This window comes from Cyprinodon variegatus, unplaced genomic scaffold (assembly GCF_000732505.1).
Source record: "Cyprinodon variegatus isolate N-32 unplaced genomic scaffold, C_variegatus-1.0 Scaffold684, whole genome shotgun sequence".
In the NCBI taxonomy this organism is placed as follows: domain Eukaryota; kingdom Metazoa; phylum Chordata; class Actinopteri; order Cyprinodontiformes; family Cyprinodontidae; genus Cyprinodon; species Cyprinodon variegatus.
Genome location: NW_015151137.1, coordinates 50700 through 76227, shown reverse-complemented (window position 1 = coordinate 76227; position 25528 = coordinate 50700). Strand labels below are relative to the sequence as shown.

The 25528-nt window shown below is 36.1% G+C and overlaps 2 protein-coding genes across 3 annotated transcripts; both read left to right on the top strand.

The window, feature by feature from the left end:
• The first annotated feature begins 5367 nt into the window (after positions 1–5367).
• On the top strand, positions 5368–11475 carry hsh2d (hematopoietic SH2 domain containing). 2 transcript variants are annotated; one of them, XM_015394417.1, is made up of 6 exons: positions 5368–5393; positions 5748–5876; positions 7166–7283; positions 7370–7535; positions 7700–7951; positions 10789–11475. In XM_015394417.1, exons 2-6 carry the CDS (start codon positions 5774–5776, stop codon positions 11248–11250), a joined length of 1101 nt encoding a protein of 366 aa, XP_015249903.1. In that variant the 5' UTR covers positions 5368–5393; positions 5748–5773; the 3' UTR covers positions 11251–11475. The 2 variants fall into 2 exon arrangements, with proteins under 2 accessions (XP_015249903.1, XP_015249904.1); XM_015394418.1 differs by having other exon boundaries at positions 5374–5393; positions 7194–7283.
• Positions 11476–16676: 5201 nt separating this feature from the next.
• tax1bp3 (Tax1 (human T-cell leukemia virus type I) binding protein 3) lies at positions 16677–23941 on the top strand. The gene is made up of 4 exons (XM_015394410.1): positions 16677–16902; positions 20123–20242; positions 22670–22747; positions 22910–23941. Exons 1-4 carry the CDS (start codon positions 16864–16866, stop codon positions 23057–23059), a joined length of 387 nt encoding a protein of 128 aa, XP_015249896.1. The 5' UTR covers positions 16677–16863; the 3' UTR covers positions 23060–23941.
• Positions 23942–25528: the final 1587 nt, after the last annotated feature.

Genomic DNA, 25528 nt, shown 5'->3' with positions numbered 1-25528 from the left:
TAAAAAGATCATTTGAAATTTTTTGTGGTTTTCTGTCATAAATCTGGACTGTGTTTATATCTCATCATTTATATAGTTGTTGCTGTTATTCTTTTTGTCTGCAGTGCCTCGCTCAGATTTCAATAGTTTTCTGTAATTTTTTTCTTTACTCAACTACACTTAAATTGCATATTAGATGATATGCAATACATCAAAATAAATAAACCTGATGCGATTCTTCGTTTTAGGTTATCAGGTTTTCTAAATCATACCTTTAATAAGCTTAAGTCATTTGCGGTGAAGAGATCAAGTAACATGAGATTGATTGAGTATGCTTGTTTTATTGCAATAAATAGCAATTGATTACAGTTATTAACTATTTAGCTTGATTTGGTTCTTGGAGCTCATTGTATACCTGCCTGACAACCACAAGCCTATTTGTTTCTATTGAGATTTTAAGCAATTAACAAAACCAGAAGAATAGTGAGTATAAGGGTCCGTTGTTGTTTTTTTTGTCACAGTTTATGATAATTGTAATTTTAGTTGTTTAAAATGTCCCATAGAAAATACTTTTTTTTGCAGGTCATATCTAACAATGAAGAATGTGTTGATCTAAACCATTCATTTGTAACAGCAGCTGTATTTGTGAGGTTGTTGTAAAGCTAGAAATTAAACCTCAGTCTCTTTTGAAGCTTCCATCATTTCCCCCCCTGGTGTACAGCTCTGTCTATATACCCCCTTTTTAAAGTGGGAAACGTTTGCTTAAAATGATGTACAATTACATTTTTCATCACCCACCACATTTAACATAAAAAAAAAAAAAATAAATAAATAAAAAAGTTAAATTTTGGTGTGATCTGAACGTATCAGCTTCCATTTGATTCTCCCTTAGGGACTTCCTATTGTTTCTTTTTCAGTAATGTCTTTCTGCTACTCTGCCATAAAAGCTATATTTGTGAAGTGGCCTACCAATTCCACTCCTTTTAATAAATTAATACAGCTTCCCTTGAGTTATTTTGGGCTGCCTCTCTAGGTTGTTTACACAGCTGACAGATATGATGGACAACTATACATTGGTTAGTTTAGGATAACGGTTTAATGATAATCTTTGTTTCGAAGCTTGTAACACAATTTCAGTCTTACCCTCTGTGACAGTAACAGTAATGATCTTAAAATATTTCAGTGGTATTCAAAGATCAGCTGCTTCTAAACTGAGCTTAGATTACATTAGGTTCTGTTTTTAAGGACTCCCAGACTAAAAAGGGCTGAACAAAATATATGACACACTTTTCAGATCCTAAAATGTTAGTCAAACTAATAGAAACCCATAACATATTCCTTCCACCACATTGCTACAGTTAATTACACACAGTTTTATGAAAAGTTTCTAGTTGTTACGAAACTATAGAAAGATTCAAGGTAGATATACTTTTGGAAGGTACAGAATGTCATTGGTAACTTTTCATTTAGGATCATACTTAGAGCATACTGTTCCACATGTGCAAGCTTTGGTTCCTCCAAATAGTTAAATACAGCATGTTAAGGTTAACAGATGAGTCTAAATTGCCTTTTGGTCAGATGAAGTGTTTACGTTGTTGACCTTTAGCGTGATGATGGCATGGAGAACTATCCAAGGTTAACCTAGTTCCAGCCAGATCCTACCTCATAACCCTGTAAGGATTAAGCAAGTATAGAATGGAGAGAGGACAATGTCTGTGTTTTGTTTATACTTAAATGAAAGAATTTCTAGTTTTTTTCACTATTATTACAAATTTTAAAAGCTTATTATATATAATTATATATTACAAAAATGCAGCTTTTAAGAGTATCAGCTATATCTATAATTTAAGTAATGTCTCACATTTGTTCTCACTTTGATTTCATACCTTTTGCCACAGAAAGAAGAAGCTAAATGAGGTCGCCCTGATGAACAATAAAAGACTATATGCTTTTTCTAATATATAAAACACTTGATGATTTTTTTTTTAATATACTAAATTAATTATAGATTATTCTGAAATTAATAAGCTATAGATTATTCTGTGCTGCTCAGTGATGCAGTGGGTAGCATGCGGTCCAAAAACATAACTGTTAGGTTAATTGGCTTCTCTAAATTGACCTTAGGTGTGAGTGTGTGTGAATGGTTGTTTGTCATGTTTGTCTCTGGGTTACCCTGCGTTGGAGCAAGCAAGTCAGAAAATGGATGGATAGATAGATTATTCTATAGATTATTCTGAAATTAAATGTTTAAATGTTTGTTTTTCAAATGGTAAATATGGCTAATAAAAATCTGGGGGCTCTGGAGTGGGTTGTCCTAGTGGTGCAATATCTTAGATGGGGGGGGTTCCCATCTGATGGCCCAGGGGGGTTGCCGGACTGGCAGTGGGCAGGTGGTGCTGCTCCAAGCTCTGGTGAGTCTGGAGGCTGCTTATTCTGTTCCCCGCTAATCATCTGCCTCTGTCGGGGTCTATGGCTGCCCCGGGGATGAAGCCTTCTGTCTGTTTGACATGGACTGCTACAGGCCCCTCGTGGCTCATAGGAGCTGTGGACTGCAAACTTTCTGCATACAGCAGAACAAACATTAATAATACTGTTGTTACTGCCTACATTCATCTTGGATTTAATAAAGTTAATCATACTGTTAGGATACCGTTATTGCGTAGCTTAATGTCTTAACGTTTTAACCAAAGTCCTGTTCCTTAATTGTTAATGTTTGTAACACTCCTTAGTTAATTCAAACTCTACAGCTAAACTTTTGTTCATTCTTGGGACAAATTGTGTTAATAGATCAAAGGATCACTGTGTGTGCTTGATAAGAAGTAATGTTTTGCAACACATGACTTTCAGTTTGCAAGTTGTTCTGCTTTACTGCTGAGTGCCACACTTTCATTTCTGTGCTATGCAAATGATCATCAGAATACACTAGCAGGTGGTACCAAGCCATCTGAATGCACACATGCTCAGACATTAAATGGCCCTTTATTCTCACCTCTAACTAAAATAGCACTTCCTTTTTGGTTAGATAGTAGGTTAAATGCAAATATGTGTATAATATAAATTGCAGCTTGTAGTTACAGTATCTTGTTAAACATTATGAACTACCTATGTGAATCCATACTTGCTCTGTTTAAGTCTAGAGATAATGCAAGGCAAACACTATGGGGTTATGATAAAATGACCTGGTCTGTCTGACTTATTGTAATTGCTGTTTCTCTCAAATAATGCCGAAAAGTTGCTCTAGAAATGTTTTTCCTCTAGGTTTGTTGTTTCCTTTTCCTGGAATCATGTGCATTTCTCCTTGTAAAGAGCATAAATGGAGAAGAAACGCTGTCAAATACTTCCTTGGAGTTTAACACTTCTGTTTTACCAACAGCCGCAGAGGGAAACCAGCGTACTCTGACCTTTATTGTGGCAATATTTGAGTCATTCATCATGTGGGAGGAAAAAGCCGCTCTAAAATGTCTCTGTTGATCATCGAGTTATTAAAATGTCAATGAAATTTATGCGATCCCTGGGTTTTTATTGTCTCCAAAAAAGTATTTTCTGTTAATACTTCTGGGGATGGAGAATTGATTAATAGTATGAAATCCAATAACTTTCAAACTGAATCACCTAAACAGGGAGTTTTGTACGTGCAGAGTGTTGTTTATCAGAGTTGTTCATCTTTAAGTTCCAACCAAAAGCTTCTCTAAAATTTTCACAACACTGTTTGTGTCCTCTCTCCTAAAAGTCTAACTATTCACTCGATGGTTGATGGAATAATACATTAAAAACATTCACATAATCTCCTTTATAGCCTTAAATAGATGTTAGTTATGTAAGAACAGCTGGAGCATAGGTCAAAAGATTCAGTTTGTTTTTTACTCATAATCCTAAACACTTGGAGACGGGTGCAACAGTAAGATAACAACACATAGAGGTGATCTGTTTGAACAAGAACCAGACATTTTGATAGACATATTGCCATATTTTTAAATTTTCTCATGTTGCAATCACAAATGTAAGAAATTTTTATTGAGATGTTACGTATTTAGCCATCACAATTAGTAAATGTGTTGATAATGACTAAATATAAAAAACCCTAAAAAGTATGACAAGCATTGGTCATCATCCATGGTTACTCTGATGCCCCTAAATAAAAGACACTGCAGCAATCTGCCCTCAGAGTTTGCTGTTTTTTTTAGAGTGGTTTGGTGTGAAGTTATGCAACAAAATCCATATAAATTAAAAAGTACGTCTCAACCACAGAGACATGAAAGCCACCTTAACTGATGGGCCAAACAAGAAGAGCATTAATCAGCAAAGGGATCACTCATTTGTTCAACATATCTGGCCTTTAAGGGTAAAAGGCAGCCGCATATGTAGCCATAATTCAATTCAGTTTATTTATATAGCACCAATTCACAACACATGTCATCTCAAGGCACTTTACTGAGTCAATTCAACCAGATCATAAAGTCGGATTATTTAAAAGTTGTCTATCTAAGGAAAACCAGCTGATTGAATCGACTCATTGACTCGTAGGCAATCCCTCACACCAAGCATGCTTGTAGCAACACGGGAGATGAAAAAATACTCCCTTTTAATAGGAAGAAACCCTCAGCAGAACCAGGCTCAGTAAGCATGTGTAAAAATCAGATGAGACCAAGACTGAACTGGCAGCTAACGTGCCGAAATGCTATGAGAGGCAAAAATGAACACTGAGCATTGGTTTCATAAGCTATAAAACAAAGTGAAAGGAATGATCCTTCAATGGCAGGGGTGGGCAATTCCAGTTCCTGAGAGCCAGTATCCTGCAACTTTTAGATGTGCCTTCGATCGACCTGAATCAAGTAATTAGATAATTGAGAGGACTCAGGAGGAACTGACATACAGAGGAGTTAACTCCACCATTTGATTCAGGTGTGTTGGATCAAGGATGGATCTAAATGTTGCATGAACAGGAATTCCTCACCCCTGATCTATGGGGATGCTTTGCTTTAGCAGGTACAGAGAAAGTTCTTTGTGAGACTCCTCGAGGAAAACCTGTTAGAAGCCACAAAAAACTTAGACTGGATCACGTCTCAGTGCAAGAAACCATAGTTCTACAAATCATTGACTCAAGGGAATTGACTGTGACTCAAAACTTCTTAATTTTTTTGTTTTTTATTTATTTTTTTTGTTACTTTATTTTTTTTTAACAAAAAAATAAACTTGGTTCATAATTTGCATACACTGCCAGATTATCCACTACGTATGCATCTAGTTGTGCTCATAGCATGAAAAATAACCAAAATGCAAAACACCGTAATCTATTTTCCACATGTTTAACTCTGAAGCTGCTGCTGCCACTGGAGAACTTTGCCCCTCCCCTGTGCAGGTGTTATCAGGTAGTTGCACTCTGCAGTTTCATTTCACTGTAAAGCTGGCAGAAGGTAAGTCATATTTGCTTTAAACTAGCGAAAGAGCTGAATGTCTATAATATGATATTCATTCTAAAAATCCAGTTAAATTTTAAGATGATTCATCAGATATCAAAGTGATATGAGGTGTAGCAGGAAAAGCAGTTAATCACGACTCTCCTCTTAAATCTTTTGCCTGTAAAACTGTTCTCTTATATAAAAGCAGCTCGTTTAAGGAGGTTTGCATGAATATAGATGTGAAATTCTTCTTTTTTTGTGAAATTACATTTATAGTACACAACAAAAGATTTAAATTGAGTCAGTGAGCAGTGCAATTCATTTGCAAGCCCACAATGATAGAATTGAATGTTATTTTTATTTTGTCAGGATGATGGAGCAGAGTCAGCTGACACATGGCCGACAGGATCCTTTTGTCTGGTTCACAGAGTCCCAGATCCAGTCTGTGTTCAGGAACGGCTCGGTCCCAGATTGGTTTCATGGGATCATCACAAGGAAGTATGTTTTCTTTTGAATCCATTACCATCTGCCAGCTGAGGCGTATAACAGAGCAATGTATACTAGATAGCCACCTGTTTACAAACCTTGCACAATTATGATTTTTAATAATTATCGAAAATGTATCATATATTAAGATATTCCAATAAGAACTAAATGTAATGAAACAGTGATAAAGCAAACAATGCAAAAATCAAGTGTTGACTCCTCACCATTTACAGAGGAGGAAACAACTAAGAAGCAATGCAGTACAAATATATTCACCACAGCTTTTTTACATTTGGTCACTTTAAGACTACAGCTTCATACTGCGGGTTTAAAAACACTCCTCACTGTGAAACATGGTGGCGGCCACATTATGGTAGGGGGTTGCTGTCTTTGGCAGGATCATGGATCGTTGTTGATTTAGTTTTTCCAATTGCAATAAATGTACAAATCGATCTTTTTACTCACACTTTACAGTTATGCACCGCTATGCAATGCATTAGTCTATCACATTCAGTGCAGTCCGACTAAACACACTCACGATGGTAGATGGGATGTCACAAAATGTGAAAAAAATGTCTTGCCTTTTTGTGTGGCACTCTTTTGAAGTTTAATGCTGATGCGAAGTTTCTTCAGCTGCAGAATTACACAAGTACTTGTCATCTGGTCGTCTTAAAGCTAAACTCCCAAACTGGAGGATCCGCTTAAAATATAGCAGACATCATCATAATCAGACAGATGCAGAACTGCACACAGAATGTTCCACTTCTCTGTCCTGGTCATGCTTGTTCTTTCTAAGTTAGTTCCTTTCATTGTTCTGTTCCCTTTGCAGACCAATAGTGCATATAGCATACAAGTGATTGTTCATGATTGTTTGCAAAATGACTAAAAGGCAACTGTTGGCTGACCTAATAAATTATATCAACAATACTATCATTCACCATGGCTTTAATCTAATATTTACTCTAACCTTACCTTCATTTGTGCTACATATTAGTATTATTTCCCACTTAACAGATGTGTCCGCACCCAATTTACATAACAGAAAATAGGTTAAATATAGGCAGAGTCAAGGGTGTTATATTTTAGATTATTGTCAAAACTCCTGGATGACTGTGATCCTAAAACAATTGCATCAAATCAAACACTGTTAGTTCTCTTCATATAATTATGCAATGTGAGAATATGTGGCTTTGATTTTGCTAAAGTCTTCTGCTCTGTGACTATTGATAGGTTCATATTGAAAATGTCATGGTGCTGATGTTCAAAATACAACTCCAGTTTAGATTTTTTTTGTGTGAAAGAGGCCTTTGTCTCTGCTGATTTGTATAGGATAGCAGAGGAACTGCTAATGTTCAAGCCGCCTGGCTACTTCCTCATCAGAGTCAGCGAGAGCCGAATTGGCTACACCCTCTCATTCTGGTATGTGTCTGCAATATCAAACAGCTTTCCTGTACCATTTACACCAGTGTGTCAAAGTCCTCCAATTTTTTATTGGTCCACCTCAGTACGGATGAACGTTGCAGACATTTCATGATTGATGTACTGGAAGACGGCCAATACATCATAGTAGGGGAGAACAGGAAGCACAGGAGTCTGCAGGACCTGGTGGAGTATCACCGTAGGACTCCCATCATGCCTTTCAATCAGGTGCTCACAGTTGCTTGTGGACAGGTGAGGACATGAACTACCTGTTCTTCTTGATACAGACTCAGATGCTGAAATTTATAAGATTTGCATAATACTGCAAATTATTAAATAAAAATATTAGCAATGGTGTGTAGTTTGAATTAAGTCCAAAACTGAATGAACACCTGCTATGCCTCTTCTCATTCTAGTCCCCAGCCAGCCGTGCAGACTATGCAGAACTGTTGTTTTCCCCAAGAGCCCGAAGCTATACCACCAGTGTGATACCTAACAACCTCCAACAACCCACTATAAGTTACCCAAAACCAGAGATGCCACCTGCCCTTCCACATCGACCCGACAACCTAAGGAACTCTGTTATTGTCCAAAGTAGCCAACCAAAGAGGCTCTACCCTTGTTTGGGGGAAGATCTCAAACACGTCACCGTTCCTTCTCCAGCTTCGGTAAAGTGACAGTAACATTGCTTTTTAGTTGTGGCTAAATGTTAACTTAGAGGAGGCATAAATGATTCCTAACTTTTTGAAGTGCTTTTACTGGAAACAAAACCTTGCTTCATACATTCTCTAGACATGAACAGCTTCAAGAGCAGTGCTAACATTTTGGAGAAGAGACAAAAGTTTTTTTCTTTAATGTTTTCTATACATCAGAGAATCAAGAGATTTTAAACTGGTCTTAAAAAATATTTGGAAGTAACATTTCACAAAACAATATACCTCCAAAAGTTGTAAAAGACAAGTTGGTTCACAGCTAACCCATGATTTTTAAAACCCTTTTTTTTTTCCTTCAATTTTTACTCTACTGTGAAATGGAGACACCACTGGGTGAGAAATTGAAACATATTTGGACAGTGGGCTGGTGCTAGCATTGCTGCCTAATCTGGGTTTGAATCGCCGGTTTGGCCTTTCTTTCTGAACTTAGGATGTTCTCATTTTACATGCAGGTACTCTGACCTCCTTCCACCATCCAAAATTACACACTAATAGTTAAACAGTCACTCTAAATTGGTGTGAGTCTGTGTCTAGCGGTCAAGTGAAGTTGCAACTAAGGACCTGGTGACTTATTACAATAAGTCACCAGGTCCTGGTGGTTTCAGCCCCAGAGTCCTGAATGCATGTGCAGAGCAGCTCTGTGGGATTCTGCAGCACCTCTTCAATCTTAGCCTGACCCTAGAAACAGTTCCAGTGATGTGGTGGAGCTACTTCTTCACTCCAGTGCCAAAGGTGACTCCGCCAACAGTCCTCAGTGACTATAGACCTGCTGTCCTGACATTCCACATCTTGAACGTCCTAGAGAGACTTCTGTTGGTTTGCCTCAGCAAACAAATTAGCAGCTATCAGGATCTCCTGCAGTTTGCCTATCGCCATACAGTTGGAGTTGACGTCCTTTGATTTATCCAGTGCAAACACAATTCAGCCTGGCTTAATTTGTGAGAAACTTCAGCAGACTCAGTTAGAGGCACCAACAATCACCTGGATCAGAGACTACCTGACAAGCAGACCACGGTTTGTTAGACTGAATGGTCAGCTGTCTATCATGTACTCATCAGCACTGGAGCACCACAGGGGACGGTACTCTCTCCATTCCTTTTCACTCTTAACCCGTCTGACTTCCACTACCAGACAGGAAGTCTGCTATCTGCAGAAATACTCAGATGACTCTGCAATCATTGGGTGCATCAAAGATGGACAAAAAGTTGAGTATAGCGAGCTGGTCCACACCTGTACCTCTTTGTGGCATGGTGTGGAAACAATCACCTGATCCTTAATGTCAACAAAACAATGGAGATGTTTTTAGATTTCAGACGAAACAGGAACATGTTGCATCGTGTTCACATCATGGGGGAAGAAGTGTAGGTGGTTGAGGAATATAAATAACTTGGTGTTCACCCAGACAACAAACTAGAGTGGAGACACAACTGTGATGCCATCTACAAAACAGACAGAAGAGATTGCATTTCTCAATGAACCTTAGGTCCTTCAGTGTTTGCAGAAGGATGCTACATATGGTCTATAAATCTGTTGTGGAGAGTGTGATCTCTTATTCCATCCTCTTCTGGGGTAACAGTATTAGAGCTAATGACTTATAAAATTCAACAAGCTAATTAAGAAAGACTGCTCTGTTCAAGGAACTGCTCTAGAACCCCTGGAGATTATTTCACTAAGAAGAATTCTTCATACAGTGAAGAAAATTATGGACAACAGTGAGCAACCCTCCTCTTCAGCAGATGTACAACAAAAGTGTTTTTATAAGGAGGCTTCTCCAGATTCGATGCTAGACAAAGGGACACAGGAGATCCTTCCTGCCTACAGTTATCAACACCTATAACAGCTCACTGAAAAACTGCCATGGATTAACACAACATTTGTTTACCTTTGGGATCAATAAAGCATTTTGAATTGCATAGAGTTTGCACATATGCCAATGTGTTTCTGTCACCTCTGATGAAGAGGCAGGCAGCTTTCCCCATCTCCTGTTTATTGACATCTGGAGATATAGGCAGGAGCTAGTATGTTTAAATATTGGTGCTTTCCAACTTGTCTGTGTTCCTTTCAAAAATTAAAACAGCCAAATTGCACATTTTATCCACTGTTACATTTTTCTGCTGTGAAACAAACAAAGGTATCAAAAAACGCCACCTAAAACCTGAGCCTCTTGTGTAACATAATAATATTTGAATGCAAAAACATGGCTTAAAACAAATCTCTATAACAGCTCTAATTAAACAGAATTTTTTTAACAGGCACTCCTGAAACCTTAGGAAAGTCTGCCCTGAGGTATCCTGTTAAAATACCTTTGTAAGATCAACAAGTAATGCAGTGTAAAGGATAGTGACTTATTAATTTGGAGTATTTATTGATTGAAGTTAAAAAAAAAAAACCATCAGATTGTGAGAACTGATACTAATATTCTGTAATAACTGGTAAATACATATTGTTAACGTCATTTCATAAATAAAAGGGGTCCTTCTGTTGTTCTGTGTATTTGAAAAGGTTGCTTTTGCCTCCTTTTATATTCTTATGCCATATTTGTCATTGGCTTTTATTAGATGTTATTTTTATTTGATAGAGATATTAAAGGTAACTCAAACTGTTTTTGTAAGGAAAATGCAATGCTTAATTTCAATTTGAATTGAGGTGGATTGATGGTTATATCTGCTTAAATCTGCTATTGTGTAGTCATAATTTTTTGCTACTAGATAATACTTTTTTCTAACACATGCCATTATTGTTTCAGAGACATGAGATCCTGAAATATAATGTTTTATGCTTGTACTCCACAGCCTGTGCCAAAGATAAGGGATAGATTTACAGCTGAAAGCTCTCCGTTGAAACAGCCTCCTGAAGTCCCTTTGAGGAATCATGTCACCCAGGTTCAGAACCCGGCCTGCACCAGAACGACCATGGGGTCCGAGATCCCCTCTACGCCCTCAGCGTCAGAGAGAAAACTCACCGCCAATGTGAATCCAGTAAAGTTCCAGGAGCTGAGGCCATTAGTGGTCACAAACCTAAAAAACCTCAAGAAGATCTTCCAGAAAAAGATGAGCAACCCACAGGAAAACGTGTATGAAGAGATAACTAAAGTACCAGGCGACAGCAGCGAAGTGGAGGAGAATGAATACCAGGAAGTCACAGGGGATTTCACATGTAGTGGCCCTCCAAACTATCACAGAGATGAGGGACTAAACAATCCAAATTTACCCCAGGAATACAGATCACCTCCACCCTTTGCTCCAGGCTACTGACACAACTTAAAGCTCCCCTAATGGCTATGTTGGTATTGCACTGTAACCCTATTATTAAGGAAGGAGAGGCCAATAGATCAATAAATGTTGATGTAAAAGTTTGTGATATGCTGAAAAAGATTACATTGAATATCAATTCAGCAAATGCGTCAGATAGAACAGATTGTACGTATTCTATTAGGAGAAACAGGCTTAAAACACATCATCCCTTTAGTCCTTTTGAATGCATGAAATATTTGGCTTGCATTGTGTTAAGCATGCAAATGCATTCATTTTTCTGAAGATGTTCACAAAGAAGCTAAACCGGGCAGTTAGCTCTGCTTAGTTGAGATATGAAACAACTTTCTGAAGACAAAACTGAAAGATTAACATCATCCTCATAAAACTGATAAACCAAACAAAACTCCAATCCAGAAATTATTATTGTGTGCCTCCTAGATAGAATCAGTATAGCTGCTGCTTCTATTTTTTTCTTAACTAACCAATAAAGAAGTAAAGCAACATATGTAAATAATGCTATAGCTGCCATTTCTATTGCTTAGGCTTTAAAATTTTCCAGAAATGTTTTAAACTTCAGTGAAGTAACAAAATCCCAGCAATAGAAGCTTGTACGGACCTTATATTATTGAGTACTAAAGATTTATGAGTTATGTATTAATAGCATCTGTTATTAAGATTATGTAATACGGCTGGAAGAAAGAAAATAAATACTGTTCATACTGGTTTTACAGTCATAAATATAAGTTGCTGCAAACAGTTTTCATTGAGACTATCTGTATGTACCTTTGCTATTTACACAGTAACATTTGATTAATGCTCACTTTGACGCATTGACATAATATGTTTGCATTCATTTGTGCTTTTGATATATAGTTGCAGTGTTGTTAAATTGCACTAATAAATTAATTTAAATATGCACTTTGTTGTATTTGCAAAAAAACGTGCAGTTTGCACTAAACACACCAAACCTTTCAGTAAACTGATCCCTACTAGAACCTTGGATCTGGTAGATAACATTTGTCAAGACAGATTGGGGCCATGAATTCCAGACTAATAGGAAACACACGGTCATCATCTAGCTGGAGAAAAGCTCATTCTAAAGATAGACTTTAAAAAAACAAAGTCATTATATAGAAGTGTTTTTTTTTTCTTCTCTCATGGACATAAAAATGTATATACCGTCTGTGTAGCTTTAAACCTTTAGAATTAAAAAAATTCAATTGGAAAAATAAAAAAAAAAGCAAAAACAAAGACACCGTAAATTTATTTGAATAAAGAAATTATTTTATTCAAAAATAATAGCTAATTTATGCATTCAGCAATTTGAATTTGTTTTGTTTTATAACCTTTATGTAAGGAAATAGGTCCCACTGGAACACACGTCTAATTTTCAAAAGAGAATCTTTTTGGCCATCACATATTTCTACTGTTCTGTTAATATTAAACATATGGGGAGGCATGAACTTGTGACTAAATGTTTTATCTTTGCTTTGGTTGTAAAGAAGAAAATCGAAGATCCGGCTGATGCCACCAGTAAACTATGCTGCTGCTAGGACGTCACGCCATTGGAGCAAAGACAAGCACTCATTTTGCATGGATTACAGATTACCAAATTTTTTGTAATGAAAGATGACCTTACATTTGTATCAATGTTTTACATATGAAATAATTTGAAATGTCAATAAGATTTAATATAACTTAATGAATTAGAAAAACAAAAATAAGGCTTAAAAGCTGATGTAAATACTTAAATGATCATATGTTCAATGCGTTATATGCAGGTTTAATTATTGATGAACACATATATGTGTTTCACTTATGCTTCTTCTCTTATCGTTAACCTATAACATAGGAAGCATAGTGACTTTTTTCTATTTTTAAAGTGTGTTGCTTTTGGTTCCCATGAGTTTTAATTCACCCTATAAGATACAATTTAATGTCACAAACTCTGACACTGTACTGTAACTTCATTTTTTTATGCCTAGTGACACATCTGATCAAACTTGGCTGCAAATAAATGCTGTCCTAAGAACGTGACTAGACTAATGTCTTTACCATTTATCCACTGCTTTCAATGAAACTTAAATGAGGGTCAAGCAAAAAACTAGTAATTAAGGTAATATAATTGATGCCTTTATTGTAAGCCATTAAATTTAAGAAAGTAATAAAAAAAAACAGTGCAACAATTAGGCCTTGAAAATGTACAACACTGAGAAAATGTGTTTTTAATTATAAAAGCCATCCATCCATCCATCCATTATCTGACACGCTTGTCCCGAGTGGGGTCGTGAGGGGTGCTGGTGCCTATCTCCAGCAGTCAATTGGCGAGAGGTGGGGTACACCCTGAGACGGGTCGCCAGTCCATCGCAGGGCAGCACAGAGACAAACAACCATTCGCACACACACCTAAGGAGAATCTAGACAAGTCAATTAACCAAACAGTCATGTTTTTGGACTGTGGGAGGAAGCCGGAGTACCCGGAGAGAGCCCACGCATGCTCAGGGAGAACATGCAAACTCCATGCAGAAAGACCCCGGGCCGGGAATTGATCCCAGAACCTTCTTGCTGCCAGGCAGCAGTGCTACCCAGTGCTCCACTGAGCAGCCTTATAAAAGCCTAATTATTCATATATACTACTCAAGGCGTGGGTGCAGGAAAAGCTGTAAATATCTAAGCATGCCAATAAAAAGAAAGTTAGATTAGTATTATGTAATAAACACTGTTTCATTGCCTGATTGATCTTCGCAAACTTTTTTTTCACAAGGTAATAATAATGATAAAATTGTTGTAGATATGAATACTGACATTTCTGATAATAGATCCTTTTTCTGCAACGTTTTAAAACAGTTTTGTTTTGTTTTTTTGGTAGAGTGGTCTTGTCTTATCCAGTCCGGTGCTCCTGCCTGATGAAAACTATACTTATGTCAGTGATGCTTGGCACACAATATCCTGGCTTCACCACTGTCTGTCTACATCTGGGGCTCACGCCTCCATTGTTGATATGCTGATTGAATATAATTTGGCAACATTTGATCATATGCCAATTCTTATTCGTTGTAATCTGGAAATAATTCCTAACTGACACCAGTAAGTACTCTAGTAAGTGGAGAGAGTCTGGACTGGTCTGAACTAAGCTGGGGAGATTTTCCTAAATAAATCCAAATAACTGATCAGTGTCTCAAGGATATAAAGCTTCCTAGTAACGCCATATTGCATTGTGATGTAAATTGCACGGACCCAGAGCATGGTATACAATTGTGGAAATTATATGACTCTATTTTAAATGCAATCCGTATGTATAGTAAACCTTTATGTAATAATAATAACCATAGTGGTAAACCAGGATGGGATTTGTTTGTAGAAGTGCCACATGCTGAAGCTGGACAGGGCTTTAAGGCCTGGGCTGTGTCAATACAAAATTTAGGTATACTCTTGGATATATAAAGAGGAATAAAAAAATATTAAGGGTTGACCCCTTGGTTTCAAAATAGCTAACTAGCAGGATTGGAAGAGGTAAGGATTAAATAGCTGCTGAACATTTCTTCTTTGCTCCATCAATGCTGTGGCTCTGATAATATAAGTCAGCTTTGGCAGAAATGTTATGATGAATTGTTTAATTGCGTCAAAAGCAATGTAAGTTCTACTAAGGCCATAAAAAGTGACACGGGAGTGATAGTAACACCACAAAGGATCTTGGATGCTGTTTTTAAAAGCTAAAGAAAGGTAAGTCCTATGGGTCAGACAAAGTAGCATCTGAACAGGTACAAATAACCTATACTAGGCTGTAGCTCTACTGGCTATCTTCTTTACAGGGTTTTTGATTCCTAGCATTTAGCCAGAATTCCCAATATTGCATTTGATTATGTTATACAAGGAAAAAGCATTTAAACTCAGTGATATTAATAACTATCAGCCCATAGCCTTGGTCGGCTCCTTATCCAAGGTACTTGAAATGATCATTTCAGACCGACTTAAGCCATATCTTAGCACTACATATAATAAGTTTGGATTCAAGGAACAACATGGCACTGACACATATATTTGCAATAAAGAAAATTCTTGACAAATATCACAATCAGAATCCTTCTGTTTTTCTGTGTTTTCTGGATGCATTCAAAGCCTTTGATCAACATGTATTTCACTGTAAGTCATTCAAGGAATTTTTAGGGCGAGGTGTAGCTGGATATTTAGTTAGGATACTTATACTCTTTACTCCTGTCAGACCATGCAGGTGAGGTGGGGTGACTCTGCCTCAGACTCTATTAGGGTCAGTAATGGGGTTTATCAAGGTCCCCCTCTGCTTTGTAATGTTTACACTCATGGCCTATCTGTACAGCTCAGCAGGTGTAGAACTGCATGCATTATTGGTGACTATTTATGTAACCATCTGATGCATGCAGATGACCTGATCCTCCTCTGTCCATACAGTGCAGGCCTTTAGCAGCCTCTCAATACCTGTTCCAAGTATGGTCTTGAATTTGACATTAGGTTCAATAATACCGAAAGTAAAATCATGATTGTGAAAAATAACAATGATAAAAAAAAAACAACAAAAAAACTTCTTTCCTGATTTCCATTTATGTGGACAGGCTCTTCCAGATACTGATGAGTTTAAGTATCCTGGACATTTTGTTGCAAGTGATTTCTCAGATGATGGAGATATGCAGGGGCTGTGCTGTTAATTATACGACAGGCTAATGTGCTGGCCTGTAAGATTAACATGTGCTCAGTAAATGTTAATACCATGCTGTTTTTGCTTTCCCCTGCAGAGCATACTGCCCACTTGTGGTACAAGTACAAAAAGAGTAGCCTGCAGAAACTGCCTGCCTACAATGATTCTATCAGAATACTACTGAAGGTCCCAGGGCACAGTAGTGTAAGGGAAATGTTTGTGAACTGTGGTGAACACTACTGCCCTGCAGTCATATGGACTTTTATTTATACATTTATGTGCAGGGCTGTGAGCAGTCCTAACTCAATCATACAAGCCCATTAAAGCTCTGTTAGATTTACCTTTTAAATGTGGCGCCATTCTGCTTTTATATTCTGCTCTATTTTTAAATATATTCATTATTATTATAATTATTATAATTATTATTATTATTAGTAGTAGTAGTAGTAGTATTAGTAGTAGTATTTACTAATTCTCTCTATGGACCTAATTTCCAAAGTCATTAATAAAGTTTTAATTAAAAAAAAAAAGAAGAAAAATTACTGATCTAATGAACTAATCTTAATCTGGGATTGGCGGCTCTGTTCCTTCAAACTGTAATAAATTGCACTATTTCAGACGAATTTAGCCATTAAGAAGGTGTGTGTAGACCAGTTGCGTTTAAGGTCAGTCATCACTCCTCTGACGCAGAGTCCAATGGGCTAGACCTAGCTATTTAGCACCGCCACCCCTAGTTGTCTTGGTGAATGAAACAATCATACGCTTCGCTCGAAGGACAACATTACGTCACCTGGAAAGACGTTGATTTTTGGATTCGGGATCAGCCTGCGGTTAACTCACGGAAGTTGAGTCTCCGTTGAAAACGCTTTTTTTTGTAAAACTTTTTGGAAACATTTAGTTTAAACTTCTTTACCCTGTGTTGTTTTAACACACGCTAAACGATGTCGTTTGTTCCAGGTCAACCAGTGACTGCTATTGTGGTAAGATTGAGAGATATGCCGTTTTTTCAATGAACTAGACTCTATTGTTCATCCTTTGACTAACATTCCCGGTAGGGTTACTAGCTAAATATGTTTAACTAAAATTACTTTAACTAACGTCAAATACTTGTATTTACTAGCAATATTTTCTTTGTTTAGCGATAGTGAGAACATTTGTTTCAGTGCATTCTATGCACAGTGCATTCATGTCTGGTTGAAAATCCAGCTTTAGCCATATAACTATTATTAATAAATACTCTGAAGTTAGTATTTTTAAAAACGATTTTACTTGATTTGTACTTTTGGATACCATGGACATTGCTTATCAGGGGCGTCACCCCCTAGGTGTGTGATTTCTTCTTAGTCCGTGAACGCAACACCAAAGTTCTAACTACCGTTTTCTTTTTTTCTTATTATGGCTCTAATTTGCAATAGTTCAGCACAAACAGTGGTTAGCTATGGTAGTTAGGACTTTTATTTTCATCTCTAGAGAAGATGTTGCTTGTCTACTTACCGTTGATCAAAATCATGTGAAGAAAGAGAGACAACATTACTGCCTTTTATATCCTAATTTTTAATTATGTTTTTTTAATTAATTCATTCATTTTCAAGATTGCACATGCTTTACAGGATTATTCTAAACTATCCTCTATTCATATTATGAGGATGGAGCTACAAGAGTGTCTTTTTGTTTTATTCAAGATTATAATTTTGGTTGAAGACAAGTTGTTTTTCACTGAAATCTATTAAAGGCTTTTAGTCTGTTATCTTTATTCTCCTGTATACTGTCTGTTCTTTTCTGATTTCATCTCAGTGTTTTTCTGTAGGCCTTTCAGTCTGAGATCTTTTCTGTGTTCATTTTTGCTGCTTAACAATACTATATTAATCTATTTTAATTTTCTAAAACGCTCGACCTTAGATTCATTTGTGCAGGTTCAATTGAATCTTCTGCAGAGTTTATGAAAACTTGATATGTCTACTTTTATGGTGCCTGAACAGAAACAGGTTTTTACCCTGGCATATCTTCCTAGCAGCCAGATCCAAGTAGGCTTTTTATGATCAGTATGAAGACTTTTTAACACAACTACGCTACCTACTGCTGTAGTTTTATACATTTTTTTTTTTAAAGATTACCATCCTACAGAAGAGGATTAGGGCCACTTAAAAAAAAAAAAAAAGTTAACCGAATTTTTAATTCAAATTCAGTATTATATGACAAAAAAGTCAGAATTCTGACATTTTTTCTCTGAATTCTGACTTTTTTTTCTCTGAATTCTGACTCTTTTTTTTCTCAGAATACTCACTTTTTTTTTCTGAGAATACTTACTTTTTTCTCAGAATTCTGTTTTCTGACAGCTAATGAAACGTATTGGCATCAAGCTGTAGCCATGTCTTAGCTCTCTTGTTTTAGTCACCTTCTGCTCTTCCATTAATGAAGTAGCATCACCGGGGACACCTCTGGCATATAAAAAGTTACCTAATTGTGTCAATTTCCACCAATGTCTTACTGGCCCTCCCAAACCCAAATATTAGTTAGTGAAGCTGAGTGCTCCTACATCTCTTCCTTCATGGTGCCCATCTACATTAACATAAACAATTCTGAGATTAAAGTCAGAATTCTGAGGGGAAAAAAATCAGAATTCTGAGAAATAAGTTGAAATTCTGACTTTTTTCCCATATTAAACTGAAAAATTATTTGAAAATCAGTCTACTTTTTTATTTTATTTTTTCCAGTGTCCCTAATCTTCTTTCATACCATCCTGCTCATTGTGCAGGTTTGGCAGATAAACTTGGGTAACTGTTTGTCACAGTGCCAGCGGCGTAGGAAGCGGGGGGGACGGGGGGGACATGTCCCCCCCAATATAAAAGCCAGATATATAAAAACAAGAAGGTCTAACTAAAAAAATAACCAGAATATATGTTTAGAGTAAAGATTTACTACTTGTACACAAGCACACAATTTCAAATCTGCTGAGCTTGCTGTGCAAGAAAATGTAAANACGAAAATTAGAATCATGATGCATCATCATGACGATTATTTTGCACACCCCTAATAATATGACAAAGTTCAGAATTCTGACACCTTTTTTCTCAGAATTCTGACACCTTTTTTCTCAGAATTCTGACACCTTTTTTCTCAGAATTCTGACACCTTTTTTCTCAGCATTCTGTAATCTCAGAATTCTTTAATCTCAGAATTCTTTAATCTCAGCATTCTGTGATCTTAGAATTCTGACTTTTTTCCCCCTCAGAATTCTGACTTTTTTCTCAGAATTCTGACTGTTTTCTGAAAGCTAACAAACATGTTAGCATCAAGCTGTAGCCATGTCTTAGCTCTCTTTTTTTAATCACCTTCTGCTCTTCCATTAATAAGGTAGCATCACCGGGGACCCCTCTTCCTTCATGGTGTCCATCTACATTAAACAATTCTGAGAAAAAAGTCAGAATTCTTCTTTTTTTTCCATATTAAACTGAAAAATAGTTTAAAAATCAGTCAACTTTTCTTTTATTATTTCAGTGTCCCAAATCCTCTTCCGTACCATCCTGCTCATTGTGCAGGTTTGGCAGATAAACTTGGGTAATTGTTTGTCACAGTGCTAATTGTTTGTGGAGTAGCTGTTTTCTTGACAACATATCAAGCTTTTAAAGTCCAACAGCAATGCCTTTGATTACAAATCAAGGTTTCTGTTGAAGTGTTGCAGTTAGAAACAAAGATATATGTCATATCATATTTGATAGTCCTGGATTTCCAGTTCAGATATCCTAGATTCTGCATCAACTTAAACTCCCTATTTGTTTGCAAGGCTTTAAAAAGGAGGACTTCTCAAGCTGGAAATCTTTACTCATTTGGCTGACTGACATCTCCAATGAAGTCATCTGTAGACTTCATTGTATTAGAGACTCGGTGGTTATTCATCATTGAACACACAGCCTGTCTTTGTGTTTGAGGAGCTCTGGAGTCGGACTCATCCATCCATCTGTTTGCAAATGATTGCGGCTGTTCAAGTACAGGCTTGCGTATTAACGTTTCAATCTTTATGGATTAAACTTAGCTTGAAACCGGCTTTGCTGTTATTTTAGTATTGAACTACACAATGATACAACTGGGCAACATTGACAGACCCCTCTGGAAGATTTTATATGCGTGGATTAGTTCCCTCTAAACTAATGTTTTAATCTATATATCATTTTGGACACTTTTTTTTTTTTTTCCTAACAGCAAAGAATTGAGATCCAGAAACTGCGGCAAGGAGAAAATCTGATCCTAGGCTTCAGCATTGGAGGCGGTATTGACCAAGACCCCGGGCAGAACCCGTTCTCTGAGGACAAGTCGGATAAGGTCAGAAAACCGGCAGAAAGAAAAACATTTAAACATTCAGTTTCCTATAACTGGTCTTCAACTTTCAGTTGGATTAAAATGTATTTTCTTTTATGTGACAGAGAAAAGGGAAGGCAATAAACAATCTTTAATTATTAACTTGGCATAATCTGATGAACTGTAAATGAAAACAGGTCTGAAAGGAAAATTGATGGCTTCGTGTGAAAACATGCCAGATTCAAATATGTGAGTAATGGAGAGAAATACTGCAGGTTTACACAGAGCCATCTACTATCTGATTATTGCATGATCCTTCAAAGCTGCAGGGAAATTTGGGAAATATACAATGTGCTTCTGCTTATTCTGTTACAGATGAATTAAATCCAAAATGTATTACCTGTATTTATTGATATTTATTTTATGGTGCTTAGGCATAAGGAAATCAAATATAAAACATGATCTGCCTTTATTCAATGCTGAAAAGTAACATTGTTTCACTGGTTCGTAAAGTTGTGTTTGGGAAGCCACTTTATGTGGTGATTGGACGACTTCATGTCCAGTAGCATGAATCATAGTGATAGCATTATGTTTCTGCTACATAAAGAGAAGAGATTAATAAGGTGCTCACAATTTTTAAAAGAGATCTATTGTGCTTTTGAAGCCGTCTGTGTTGTAATTGCGCTCGTTTAACAGATTTAGTGGAAATGCTCCACCAGATGTCTGGAATGGTCTGAGAGATTTTAGGGTTGGGCGATAAAACATAACAGTAAAAATCATGATAGACATCTGATCAATATTAGAGTCTCATCTATCCAGTTTTTTTTATTTTATCTAATCCGATACTGATACCTGGGTAGAGCGTATCAGCAGATATTTGATAACGATCAGATTCAACTGTTGAATGAATTAACAACATATCTTGCCATTTGAGTTGAGGCTTTAGCCATGAGGTCAACATTGTTAAAAAAAAATGAACACAGATATAAATAGAAGTTACATTATTTATTAGAACAGAATAGAAAATCCCTTATAGTCCCACAATGGGGAAATTGTAGTGTCACAGTAGCAAAAGGTTATAGTAGAATGGTCACAAAAATGTTGACCTTAAAAAGGGTATAAGAATAACCGAATAAGTGACAAAGTAAAAAAAATTCAAAAACAAAAAAAAAAATAGCTAAAATAGTGTACAGTATAGTGTTTTTACTATATAAATACTGTGCATCTGGAGAAAAATCAATATACAGCTGTGAATTTTACAGTAGTGGATATATGAAAATAGTAGCAACACCAGAGGTGTGCAAAACAATGACAGCAGGTTATATAACTGACATAAACTGCAAAAATCAGCATAATGGTAAGAATTTATTGAGGTTGTTGGGAACAGTGATGGTTATAAAGTGTCACAGCTGCTGGGAGGAAGGATCTGTGATAATGCTCCCTGGTGCATTTAGGGTACAGCAGTCTGTCACTGAAGGAGCTTTCCAGATCGGCTTCATGCATGGGGTGGGAGACATTATCTAACAGACATGTTATTTAAATACTATTTATAAATAAGCACCAAAAAGAAAGAAATAACAATTCCATGTAAAGTGTGCTGGATTGGATCTCAGATATAAAATCACTGACATCTGATCCAGCTATTGGATTGGTGCATCTCTAATAAATATCAACTTAAATTCAGGCTTTTTCTCCTCTGGTTGTTTTTTTTCAAATACATGAATCAACATCTACAAAAAGACATCATCAATATTTATCAATATTGCTTGATATTCAGGGCCTGATATTTTTACACATTTTTCAGCCACGTGGAAACTGAATTTGTCACTCTTGTGAACTGCAGGGGAAAGCATTAAAGTATTCTTTCAGCCAGCTCACCAGAAGTCCACAGTAAAGTAGGGGATCTGGCCCTGCTCTTAGCTTTATCTTACTTTAACAGTTTTACCCAGTTCATTTTGAAGGGAAAAAGTAGGACGTAAAAGTTTTAGATAAGCAATGGCTTCTACGCTTCAGTGGCCTGAAAAACGAGCTGACATGAGCTGCTCCAGTTATTATTGCATTTAAAGTTGACTAGGGCTACAACTAACGATTTGTAAATCGATTAATGTGTTGATTATTTTTCAATAAATTACAATTGAAATTAAACCTGGTAAAACTCAAACTTTTCCTCTTTTGGAGTCCTAGATAGAGCATATTGACATATGAATTATTTTAAATGTTAAATGCAAAATGTTTATATAATTACAATTTTGGTTTAATTACTGTTCTAAGTAGGTTGTGCTGTCAGGTGAAATCTTGTTTTAGAATCTCTATACTCCAGTTGGCGATTAATGATTACTAAAGCAGTTGACATTTGTTTTAATGATTGATTAAACCGATTAATTGTTTCAGCCCTAAATTGCAATAAATGTATTTTCTGCTTAAAATAATGTGATTTTTTTTTTCCCTCAGGGTATCTATGTGACCAGGATAACTCCAGGAGGACCGGCAGAAGTTGCAGGGTTGAAGATGGGAGACAAAATCATGCAGGTGGGCAGTAAAAAATTTTCCTACTACATGCTAAAGCCACAAGATGGCACTCTTTCCCACTTTAAATCGTGAGCGAGCGCTGAACGTGTGTTTGGTTTGTTCTGGCTGTAAATCGATTAATGCTTCTCCCGTAATCTTGAAAACTATCCTTCTTCCTTTCAGGTGAACGGCTGGGATATGACCATGGTGACTCACGACCAAGCTCGTAAAAAACTGACAAAGAGGAAGGAGGACGTTGTGAGGCTATTAATAACCAGAAAGTCCCTAGAAGAAACCGTTAAACAGTCTATGGGATGTCATCCCAAACAGTGATCCAAGGGTGTTAACTGTAGAGGCTAATGCAAGGACGGCAAAGGAACGAACATTTTAATAAGCGCTAAACATTTCCCAAATGCTGTTTCACTGTGGCCTTTAAACACCATCAATGCAAAACAAGCTAACAGAGAGAAGTCAAACATTTAGGGGACTTATCTGAGGCTTGAATATATCAATAACTGCTAGAAATGTATTAGCTGTTCTTTTAAGGTTTGTTTGTAATTTAGTGTAATTTACAAACTGACAAACCTGAACAGCAGATTAAATGAATCATTCAGGTTTCACCATAAGAATGTAATATTTGATCTACTGCAGCATTGATTTACAAGCTGTGTTGTGAGTGAGTGTAGAACAAAATGACTTATTGACTTTCATTTTCATAAATTTGTCAAACTAACTTCTAAGCATTTAGAATCAGCAACTCTAATAAAAAACATGTTTCTCAGTTTGGCAGCAGTTTTCTGTTCATCTAAAACAAAGAATCAAACTTCTACTACAGTGGATACCAAAGATACTACCAAGCATTGAATTCAGTATTTAATGCAGAGTTTTTCCTACTTTTCCCTTCTAACAAATGGTACAATTTATTTTATATAGTCTGTGCATGAATGACAACTTTCAGGGTTTCTAATTATTTACTCGCCTCTTTCTTTTGGTTAAATTTCTGTTTCTGCTTAGAAGGACAGAATATCTAAATCTAAGTAAAATTAATAAGAACTGAATTTTGAATATTTTATATTTTTGGTTGATACAAGGTTAAAAGTTTAAAAAATATATAATATTTTATAAAATTGGCCTAGTACAGGTGTTTTTACAATTATTACTAAGCAGAAGCCAAATTATAGTTATATGTATTAATTTTAAATTGCATTATTCTGGGCATTGATTATTGTGGCACACAGCTAACAAACTTTTTAAACTGAAAGTTTAACATTCAGAGTTTGTATTAGTGGACATATTATGGCATATATTCCCCTGATGTATGCCTAACAATACTTTACTATTATATTTTTTTGGTATATTACTTTAAAATGCGGTTTTATCTTTTCCACTGATTACATTTGATTCATATAATAAAAAAACTTTGAGGCAATAGGTTTGTTGTCTAATGTTTTTATTCTTAAAAGTATGAATTTTAAATGTTCTGGTTCAGGTAAGATGTGAAAATAAGGCTTCCTTTTTAAATTGTCTTGTTCTATATCCTAATTCAGCAATTTAAATTGAACATGCTCTGTGCTTTATAGAACAATCAAAATAGAGCTGTTCTAGATGTTTTATTTCTATTATGAATACATTTTTTGAGGACTAACTCTACATTTATTTAGTTTTATCCTTTTTTTTTTTATTAGATTTGTTTGCCTTCACAAAACGTATGTGGAGTTTTCCAGCAAAGAGATGATGAGGCTGAAATTGAATGTTATTGTTTTTTGTATTTTTTTTTTTTTTTTTTTTTTTTTTTGCTAAAAATAACCAAAATTAGGCTTAAAAAATGTATAGACTAAATCACATTTTCAAGTGGGAAGAAAAATTGCAAAAACTTTCACTCATTTTACTAGGAATACAAATGTTTTTAATGCTAAAATAAAAAAAATTTAAAAAAGTTATCAATATAAAATACTTTGGCTCTGAGTTGTATACAGCAGAGCACTTTGGAAAAAGAAACACACAGTGATGCGGTTGGCCATCTTCTCACTCTGTGTAGGTGGAGCCTTCTTTACCAGCAACCCCATGCTTTTTGATTGGGTTAAGGTGCCTTATTTATACACTACCATTAACTTCACCTTCCCACAGTTGTTGATTAGCAACGCTGCATGCCCCAACTGCTTCTTCCTCAAGAAGTTCTTCTTTGTTCTCTCAACAATCAGGAAAAGTTTGATATTTTTTTTATTTTATTTTTTTGCATCTGGTCAGAGGATGTCAAAACTGTTTAAATCTTCACTGAATTTCCCCACATTTGATTTAGGGGGAAATTCTGGCAGGAAATCAGGTACATTAGGAAAGCTCATTTAATCTGGTTATATACAGTAGTCCAGGTCTTGAATTTTTCAGTCCTGATCCATATCTTGTGGTAATAGGTTGAAAAGTACATAGACACTAAATTAGGAACTTTGCTTTTCAGATCTGCTCTTTATTCACCACAACAGTCCAAAGTAGTACATGTACCTCATTACTGCAGAAAATCATCCAATTCATCATTCAGGCTCCTTTTTCATCCAAACCAACACTCATTAACAAGTTGGCTATACATTTGAATTCCTAAGCTTCTGGTAAAAAAAAAAAAAAAAAAAGACCCTTGTCAATTTATTGGAACATTTTTGGCTTAATCTTTGCAAGGAGGCTGATAGCGCAGTTGAACCACTCTTTCTTTCTTAGTTTTTTTTATTTTTTACTTAGGAATACATCTCCCCTCCAAGTTCCCTGTCCTTATTGAGCACTTTGATTACCTCATCAACTTCTACCAAGACA